This window comes from Oikopleura dioica, chromosome YSR (assembly GCF_907165135.1).
Source record: "Oikopleura dioica chromosome YSR, OKI2018_I68_1.0, whole genome shotgun sequence".
NCBI lineage: Eukaryota > Metazoa > Chordata > Appendicularia > Copelata > Oikopleuridae > Oikopleura > Oikopleura dioica.
This window is the reverse complement of record NC_137295.1, coordinates 2,848,745-2,859,382: the sequence shown is the minus strand read 5'-3', so window position 1 is coordinate 2,859,382 and position 10,638 is coordinate 2,848,745. Positions and strand designations below refer to the sequence as shown.

Genomic DNA, 10,638 nt, shown 5'->3' with positions numbered 1-10,638 from the left:
AGATGTGTGCCTTTTTCGAGAACTTTTGTTTTCATCAGGTCACTTTCTCCCGTAACTATCTTAGCACTGGTTTTTGTTGAAAGGAGGGCTCCATCCTTTCCAATTTGGAAACGGCAATCTTGTCTTACTGTTTTTCCCTCACAATTTAATACCGTCGATCTGTTGCCAAAAATAAGGGATTCCACGCATTTAGCGCCATCATTATCGTCTTTTAATAATTCTAGAGGGCAATCAAGAATATTTTCGGTCTTTTTGCATTCGGGCGCAATTTGAACGGAAGACTTTGACATAATAATATGGCCTTTTGGAATTTGCATTTGATGGAAATCATTTCCCACTACTTCCGCGCCTTGTAGAATTTCTAATTCATTATGGACATTATGCGAAACGACAATCGGCACTCGAAATTCGATTTTTATAATAAGACTAAAAGTTTCAAGTTCGTCCTTAAATAATCCTTTCATCGAAATACGGTCTTTGCTAAATATTTTTAAGCAGTTTTTCGGGCTCATTTTTGGATTTAAAGCTTCGCAATGTCTAACAAATAATTCCTTCAGTCTAAAATCCATTTTTGAAATAACTAGATTAAGGGTGTCCACATACTTATCTACCATATTTTCTGCAATTTGATCGTAAAATAAACGGACTCGATTTCTATGGATCTCGCAAAAACTTGTCTCAAGCTTGAGAATTTCCCTTCCGTTAGCTATTTCTAGGTCTTTAATTTTCTGAATGTCATTATCCGATAGATCGACTAACGAATTTCTTTTCTCGCCTCTGGACGTAACACCTTCGCACATTTTATGTAAGATGTATCCTAACCCAGTCCCCGCAGCGGCTCCAGCAAGTGCAATACCTATCTGACGTCGTTTTCTCGAATTCAGAAACAATCTTGCCGATACGTTTGGTGGCGCAATATGCTTGCCTTCCAATGTTTCCGTTATTTTGGCGCATCCTTCTTCGGTTGTATCAAATGAAACCACTAGAAATGATCTCATTGTAATTGGTACGTTTTCTCCCTTAAGTGGGTCTGAGCATGTTATGGCCAAATAATTATAAATTGTTTTTTTACAAAAATTTCCCATTAGGTTATAACTCTCCTTTCTTTTGATTTTCTCAAGATTATTTTCATCGACCATAAAAAGTGCAATTCTGATTTTAAAATTATTTTCCATAAAAGCTTGTCCTTCTGGGGATTTAAAATATTCTAACTCGCTCGCGCCTATGCCTATATTAACTCCTATTTCTGTGATGACCCCCTTAAGTTCTATAAGAATTGCATTTGCCCCAATAATGCATTCTTTCCCAACGCTAAAAGGATTCAAAATATTTCCCAATAGCCAATTTTTTAAGTCCTCGTCCCATTTCAGGTTCACCTTTGGCGAAACCGTTAATTTCAGCTTATCCTGGAGCACGTTAACAAAACTTTCAGTAGGAATAATTTCACCGTCGCCTTCAGAAAAAGTACTCTGAATTATGCCAAATATTTCATAATCGCTCACTCTTTTGCCAGGTAATAATGTCCGATTTTTAACTGGATTATGATGATTTTTATCGATGTAATTATTGTTCAACAATTTTAAATTCGAGTGAGACGAGGGTCTTAGAAAATTTTCGAATTTTTGAATTACTGAATCTCGTTTTTTCAAGTGGTTTTCAGCTAAATTTTCACAATAATTCTCTTGGCAAACATTTTCGTTTCCGATGCTCCCGCTTAACCTATCCATAATTTTATCCGCAATAATTAAATTCAAATTTGGTCTGTGAGTATCATTAATACACATCAATTCTTGGCTTTTAGTTTCTAGTTTAGGAAATCCGAAATGAGCATTTATATCTACAACTTTTGCATCTAGTGTTACTAAAACTTCAGTATCTAAAATCGTCGTCAACGTGTTAGTATCATTATTAAAAAATGTTTGTCCATCTACTTTTATAAGAAAAAGGTGAAAAAGCCTCATTCTCGATTATTTATTATTCTCCTCGGTCTAAGATTCCGTTCATATCCGGGGTTATGAAATCTCGATGGCGTATTATTGGGTCAGGGGTCTGGATTTTGGCCAAAAATGAAAAGCGAAAGCGAAGCGAAAGCGAAAATTTTTCAAAAATTTTAAGCGAAAGCGAAGCGAAGCGAATCAAAATTTTGTGAGCGAAAGCGAAGCGAAGCGAAAAATTTTTCGAAAAAGCGAAAAAAAGCGAAAATTTTCCGGAAATATTTAACCTTTGAAAAAGCGTCCATTTCAAGAACTGGCGATGGCGCTGGCTTATTTTTGATGAATATAACGAGGAATCGATCACTCCGCGAGAAAACTTACGAAAAAAAATTGGAGAAGAACTTATCGCTGGCCGTCTTCTTTTTTAAAATTTGTATCTTACCTTATTTTTTGTCCAGTAAACAGTCCGATTCTGTCGAGTAAATTAGCGTTCCGTTATCAGCGCAACAGCCTCTTAAATTTGAAATAAATCCACATTGTTTTCAAGGCTAAAAACTTCATCTTTAACTTCAGGTCGTCAAATCTTTGTCCAGCAAACTCCATGGGGACCGATTGCTACTGTACCCACTGTATTGCCCGCCCAGGTCGTCAACGTTACAGGTCCCGGTTGACACAACTGTACTTATGAGCAGTTACTGTATTGAATCGAAAACTTGATAAAGCTGTAAGTTCTGAACTCTGGGCAAACATAAACTTGTCAACCGGGCGCAAAAGGTAAAGATCAGGCATTTGCTAGTTAAACAGGAAAACAATGATAAGATGCGTACAACGCCACTGTAAAAAAGCTGATCAATCACGTACCCACTTCCTCGGCGATTCTGCGAGAGACGAAAGTTCTTGCGAGGAGACAGAAAGATGGACTCTATTATCCTGCAACGGTCGGTGATTATCAAGAAGGAAAATGGGCTCAAAATGAAAAGTGATAAGCGGAAACGCGCCCTAGGGCAGTACGGCGAGTTGGTTAGGTTGATAAAGCGTTAGGATTTGTACCCAGACGCTGAGGGATCGAGTCCCGAATTACCCATTTTTTTGGTTTGGTTCGATCTATTTTTATAAGGGGTAGATAAGAAGATTGATAAGAAGCAATATAAAGAATGCTCCCTGCATCTCGAAACAAATGTTATCTAGTAAAATGATTTCTCTTTTGAACCAGAATGATTTGTATCCTCCAGCGTTTTAAAATTAATTGATAATGAAACAGTGATTGCTTTAATCTACGAATTGCACAAATCCGAAACCGTTGGTTATGATTTTCTGAAAACTGATAATAAATGTTAAACTGTTAAAAACTGAAATCTGAGATTTCAAATCTCACCCTCCAAAATAATGGCCAGTACGGGGATCGAACCCGCGACATTCGCGTTATTAGCACGACGCTCTAACCAACTGAGCTAACCGGCCACTGCCCTGAGGCGCTCGCCCTAGAATCTCATTTTGAGCTCTTCGCAGGCAACATTTTCATCGTCGAGTTCGAGAAAAGCGAAAGCGAAGCGAAGCGAAGCGAAGCGAATTGAAATTACAAAAAGCGAAAGCGAAGCGAAGTGAATTCGCTTCGCTTCGCTTCGCTTCGCTCATGAGCGAATTCGCAAAGCGAATCCAGACCCCTGATTGGGTTCGATTCTGTTTTGTGAATTTTGGGTTGCTCTCTGGTGAATATTTGAGTACTGGTCGGGTTCAAAAGGATCTGTTTTTGGATCGAGTGGCGCTGGGGCTTGCTTGTCGTTGATCATAAAAATTCCGTCGTCGCTGAGACGGACTGCGCGGTTGCGCACAGCCTCTTTCATGTTCTCAGTCATGAACAATTTGCGAATCATTTTCTCATTCCTGATGCACCTGGTTTCATTTACCATATGTTCTATCTCTACGGCCCCGTTATTATTCCTTAAAACCAGATACGGCCCTGTACTGGCGTTCCCATGACCAAGAGTTTTGTTATTTACGACAATTACTACATCACCTTCCTTTATGGTGTCTCCTCGGACGTAAAAAAGACGATTTTCACTATCTGGTCATCGTACGGGAACATGAAGGGGCTCATTCGAAAGGTCTTGATAAGGGCTTTCTATTAAACCGATAAAAAAACTGGGCCCTCCCTTTCTGTTACGAGTCATTTTGAAAAATATTTTTCGAAGCTTACCTTTAAAATCAAATATCTCGAAAAAGGAGGACAGGGCCCAGTTTTTTTATAAGCCCAACAGAAAGGTGTTTCCTGGTTTGGTAAAATTCCTGGTTTGGTAAGAATCATAGTTTGGTAAGAATCCTGGTTTGGTAAAGATTCTAGAGTCTTACCAAATCAGGATTTTTACCAAACCATGATTTTTACCAAACCAGGAAAAATTGCCGTCAAAAATCTCAAAAATCAAAAACTGAAAATATCGACTCTTACAATTTCTACTTAACCCCCCTCTCGACGCATAAAATCTTAAAATTAAAATAATTTTTGAAGTCAGTAAAATAATTTTGAGGCAAAATATTCAGTTTTCCTGATTTTTCACGAAATCAAGTAAAATTTTTGAATTCGGGCGGGCTATGCTCCGATTGGGCGAGGCTTCGCAAAGCCATTTTTCTTTCAGAATTCAAGATCAGAGAAGAAAAATGAAGAATATAAAAGAGGAAATATAAGAAGATCACGATATATTCATTTGTTTCCTCTTTACTATTCATTATTTTTTGTTTCTTTTAACAATTATCATTTTTCTATTAATTTTCAGGTGATCCAGATGGATCAACCTTTCTTAAAATTCAGAAAGCCACCGTCTTGTTTTTGTCGGCACTACCTTTGGTTCCATCCTTGCCGTTTTTCCTGACAAGAGTGTTTTTACCACTGATTTGGTCGCGAACGGACAACGGGCAAGCATTTCAGACATGGTTATGGAAGGAGATGAGCTGTTTACTGCAGACGTGCATGGAAGAATTCGACTTTGGCGGCTGAATGAAGAAGGGAAGGAGCTACAATTACAGGTACTCAATATCGAGACACACAGATCTGACTATATTTTCAGAAGTCTTTCGACATCGACAGCTATTTTTGCAATCGCAATTGATAGCTTCCGCATATTCATCGCTACTTTCTCCAAAACCGTCATTTTTTCTCGTACCAATCTCTCTAAACGACTCGCTATCATTCCAGTAACAATTCCAGCTGAGAAACTACGGACAGACATGAAAGCAAGCGAGATCAATATCTACGACTTGAAGAGCTTACGAGAGGTTCATTCTGTAGCCCAGTCGCCTAGGTTCGTTGCTATTGATGATCAAGTGGATTTATTTCAAATTTAAGAGGCTGTTGCGCTGATAACGGAACGCTAATTTACTCGACAGAATCGGACTGTTTACTGGACAAAAAATAAGGTAAGATACAAATTTTAAAAAAGAAGACGGCCAGCGATAAGTTCTTCTCCAATTTTTTTTCGTAAGTTTTCTCGCGGAGTGATCGATTCCTCGTTATATTCATCAAAAATAAGCCAGCGCATCGCCATAAGTGTATAACATCCGCAATTATTGGTCCCTGCTTTTTGTTGCGGACAATCAGCGATTTCCTCCTTCCATTCGGATTTGAACGCATACAGATAACGGTTTTTGACTGTCGAGAAAATGTCAGTATAATCTCTATGCACTTCTTCAGTTAGACTTTCGAGTATTGAGCTGTCATAAATGATCATTTTCTTCGTATTAGGAATGATTCGTAACAGAAGCCAATGCCAACGTGTACTGCATTTTATCGGCATATATATTTCGTTTGAAAGATGAGGATTCGCTGAAGCTCCAGATGGCATCCCAGCATTAATTTGAGTGAAATAAAGAGCGCTTTTGATTAATAATGATTTTCCAAGTTTGTCAGCTTCAGATTCCAGGATACTCGAGTAAATATCAATTATTCTGTCGCTCAGGCCAACTCTCGGCTTTAGATCAGCAAAAATTTCACATCTTAAGTCATAGCCATTTATCGTTGCAATACATGTTTCCTTCGACTTTTTTGTTCTCAATTTTTTCTTGAGATGTCGATTCACTTCTTTTTGCAAAGCAGACGATAACTTAAGTTTCCCAATTTCAGATGTCGATTTGACCGATGGCTCAGGATCTGGATGGAGAATGACGACTTTTGGATCTTTTTGCTCGTCGACGACATCAGTTTTGGCAGGTTTGACAAATGCTCCAGACTTATTACCAAAGAAATCTGTGATTTTTCGTTGCGCCGAGTCAGGTTTCTCTTCCTTGATTTCATCATCTTCTTCGAAATTTTGAGTTTCTTTTTTTTTTCTTTTTGAAAACAGGATCACCAATATAACTTAACTGTTTTTCGAGCTTCGATTTATACACGTCGTTAGGAATTTTCTTCATGTAGGCTATGAATGCTTCTTGATTGATAAGGGCACTGGTCGAAATACTGTCTGCGTTAAATATATCACTGCATGCATTACGAATATGTCGTTGAACATTCAAAATATCCGCTTCCGTAAGACTGTATATTGAACCGCATAGTCGTCGAGTACATTGGTGAAGGCGGCGGAGCGCGTTTCCTCTAGTAAACCTCTTTAAGAGGTCGTGGTTGTTGTAAAGTGGCAGCTTTGATTTTCCTTCCATAATCGACATTTCGTTTTGCATGTTACTGTATTTGTGGTTATACAATCGCGAGATAAAATTTTCTGCATTCGGCTTTTTTCTATGACCAGACTGCGTCAATATACTATTTTCATTTTCAACGGAATTGTTGGTAATCGATTCATTGCGTTCTTGAACTCGCTTGTTATTGCCGCACCAGTCTTTTAAAAGGTTGAAAATTTGAAAACTTATTAATTGATGCTTTTAGTCGTCGGAGATGAATCAGTTCACGTTGCCAAGCAGAGAGAAGAATACATGCGAAAGAAAAAGCAACAACGACTGAAAGCCAACGAGAACAAGGCAAAACAAGAACAGGAGAAGCAGGCCAAGATCGATGCGAAACTTAAGAGCTTACGAGACAATCGAAGCTTTACAGCAAATTCTCCGAGGAAAAGCCCTCTCAATTTGCCGAGAGTTGCAGCTCGATGAATCTACTTCTTCAAAGATCCTTCTACTTTTGCGCGAAATGTGGTTTACCTATCTTAGCGGCCGACTGTTGTGCTTTGGTTCCGACTCCAACCCGGTCAACTTCCGCGACCGCGATTTGCACATGTACCGAGCGATCAAGAACGACGGCTTCAATGGACTCGAAAAAACGAGCTACGATCCGATGCAGTACAAAAAGACGCCGAAAGACGTCGAACTTGGAATTTACTCGGCCGGGAACAACACTCACTTCGAATTCACTTCTTCCGATTCTGAACCTGAAGCTCAAGTTGCTCTCAATCGAGTGAAAAAGCTCAAGCGCAAGAGAAAGACCACTTCGGTCAATTATGAGCGAGTTTCCCTGCCAGATGTTCAAGCAATCATCTTTCTTGGCTTCCGAGTTCTTGGGTACCCAATTTCGTTCAAGTCCATTTTCAAACATTGCTTCATCGACGAGGTGAAAAACTACTTCGAAAGCGCAACTCCAAGCGTTCAAAAAATTGGATCAGAAGAACGACTACGACATGAATGCCGTGTGCTTTGAGAAGTTTAGCGATTATTTGGCATTCGCTGGAGGTGATAGCGGAATCCTTTCCTGATGAGACATGCGTTTGTTTGGAAACAAACGAGAAAAGGGAGTTGTTGGATACTTTGCTGGTCATGCTGACGGAATCGCGTACATCTATACGGCGCATGATGGAAGAACTGTACTCACATCAGCGAAAGATCAAGCGATCAAACTCTGGGATATTCGAATGTTTACGAGGTAATATTTCTTTAACTTCTTCATAAGAGACAAACCGTCTGCTTAGACCGGAGGCGACGGAAAAGTTCACCTCTCAAATCGCAGACGACTACTGGGACTACCGACACGATTATGTTCCCACGAGGCATCAGAATACAGTTGTTGAAGTGGATGAAGAAGATACAAGTGTGCTCACTTTTAAAGGGCATATTCTTCTGTTTTCACCGCCAGTAAGAAAGAACAAAACCATTTTTTGAATGCCGTGTGCTTTGAGAAGTTTAGCGATTATTTGGCATTCACTGGAGGTGATAGCGGAATCCTTTCCTGATGAGACATGCGTTTGTTTGGAAACAAACGAGAAAAGGGAGTTGTTGGATACTTTGCTGGTCATGCTGACGGAATCGCGTACATCTATACGGCGCATGATGGAAGAACTGTACTCACATCAGCGAAAGATCAAGCGATCAAACTCTGGGATATTCGAATGTTTACGAGGTAATATTTCTTTAACTTCTTCATAAGAGACAAACCGTCTGCTTAGACCGGAGGCGACGGAAAAGTTCACCTCTCAAATCGCAGACGACTACTGGGACTACCGACACGATTATGTTCCCACAGGGCATCAGAATACAGTTGTTGAAGTGGATGAAGAAGATACAAGTGTGCTCACTTTTAAAGGGCATATTCTTCTGTTTTCACCGCCAGTCAGAAAGAACAAAACCATTTTTTGAATGCCGTGTGCTTTGAGAAGTTTAGCGATTATTAAGCATTCGCTGGAGGTGATAGCGTAATCGTTTCCTGCTGAGAAACAGCGGAAGAACAAACTCTGGGATATTCGAATGTTTACTAGGTAAGACACGCCTCATCCTTGTTTTTATAGCTTTAGCTGTATAATAGAGACTGTAATTAAAATTATCTGGGTTAGTTGGAACTTGAAACGAAGTTGAAATTTTAATTTTTCAGTTGAGAAGCTCGAGCAAGAAAAAAAGATTCCAACGTGGCATCGTCAAACGATCAGCAAGAAGAGTCGATGGTGACGAGAAACAAAAAGAGGAAATACGACGAGTTCAATCACGTCTCGATGCTTCTGTCTGACATGGATCCCGCTACTGAAATAAAAAAAGATTTCCCGCCACTAGAAAAGGAAAACGAGGCGATTACCAAGGTTTTTTCGCTAAAAAAAGAGCGATCACTAAAAGTTTCTTCAGATAAAATACATAGCCCGCATACAACTCGGTCGGTACAAGATTGACTGCTGATACTATTTGCTGCTCCCTATTTCTACATTGCAACGAATCCGCATGTGCTCGAAAGAGACATAAACGCAGTCCTCGAGCTTTTGAAAAACGACGCGCGCCTCATGCACGGTTCCGAAAAAACAGCTTTTTTAAATCATGGAAGACTCGCTTTTGAACCAACTAAAAAGAGTACGAGGCGAATTTCTTGGAAAACTGAAGCCATTTTGGCGGACTCCGTTTTACGGCTACACTACGGAAAAAAGACTGTACATCAAAATAACCTACACGAAGCCGTACTTGCACGATGCGATCAGAGAAGTGTTGGAGGAAAAGTTCAAGGTTCAAAATGGATTTTACAATTATGTCACTCCCGACTTTCTGACCGGCTTCCCCAAAGTGCAGCAAGGTTCGCGCCCGACAAGCTGCGACTACGAGCTGCACTGCTCTTCTGACGACATTTTCAACAAAAAGCTTCTTCCGCATTTCATGGAGCACGTGTTCGTGGACCCGCGCTGCGACCTTCCAGCTCTGCACATCAGGGCTGGATATTTTGAAATCAACAAAAATTTCAAACCCCGAAAAAACATGAATCATCATCTCAACCATTTCAAAAATGAAATCTCAGCTAATTTTCTGTCTGAGATCTCAATTTTCAATTTTGCAAAAAAATGACATTGAAATGCTGAGATCTCAATTATCTCACAAAATGGCGCGAGTTGGATACATGCGTTGCAATGAAATGAGATTTGAGATTCTGAAATTTCATGCATTTCAGATCCATCTGAACCAATCACATGTCTTGCTCTAAGTGCGCAAACTTTATCCGCGGCCCGTGCGCGGTTTGCAAAATTTTGCGATTTGAGATCTTGAGATCTCAGCAATCTCAAGACTGGAAAAAATTATGACGAGGGTGTTGCAATAATTTGAGATTTGAGATTTGTTGAGATGGTGCAAAATTTTGTGATAGAAATGAGATTTCACACAAATATTGATTTGAAATTTTTGCTGATTTCAAAATATCCAGCCCTGCTGCACATACACTGGCTCAACAGGAAAAATCAAGATCCGGAAAATCCAGTTATTGAGTACGACGACTTCGATTCTGATTCCGAGGCGCTGCTGGAAAGAGATCCCCTCTCAGATCTCGGCCGCCTTTCCTACCGATCCTATTGGACCTATGTGCTACTTGATTCGCTACAATTTTGTACACAACTAACACCCTCATAACTCAGGTAAAAGACCAATAATCAACTGCTGCAAGAAAACTTTTTTTTCAAGAGTTCTTTGAGAACGCCGATTCAAACCTTCCTGGACGATTTCAACGTTAATTCATCTTGGGCTGTCTCTGACTACTTTTACAAAGCTACATCAGCCCTTATCGTGTTTAGTAAAGAGGTATGTTTGCTTCTCATTTTCAACCTTTCCTTTTGGGGAGTATTTACCGCCATAATCCAAATAATTGTCTTTAATGTAATTAAAGAATTCTCTCCAGCCAGAATTGCTCAACTCCAATTTTTCTATTTCTTCTTGAAGCAAAGAAAGAAAGCATTGATTAACCATTTCGTCCTCCAGCGGCAAGTAACCAAGGCTATACACCAACTGACGCACTCGTAACGATTCCTCAGTATCCCAA

General features: G+C 39.7%; 1 protein-coding gene and 1 non-coding gene across 2 annotated transcripts; one reads left to right on the top strand and one right to left on the bottom strand.

Annotated features, from left to right (window-relative positions):
• Positions 1-3,321: 3,321 nt before the first annotated feature.
• Positions 3,322-3,395, bottom strand: TRNAI-AAU (transfer RNA isoleucine (anticodon AAU)). Its single transcript has one exon. It is a non-coding gene; the product is annotated as a tRNA-Ile (tRNA).
• Positions 3,396-7,540: 4,145 nt separating this feature from the next.
• On the top strand, positions 7,541-8,024 carry LOC145710783 (DDB1- and CUL4-associated factor 11 homolog). The gene is made up of 2 exons (XM_081788494.1): positions 7,541-7,788; positions 7,835-8,024. Exons 1-2 carry the CDS (start codon positions 7,628-7,630, stop codon positions 8,022-8,024), a joined length of 351 nt encoding a protein of 116 aa, XP_081644620.1. The 5' UTR covers positions 7,541-7,627.
• Positions 8,025-10,638: the final 2,614 nt, after the last annotated feature.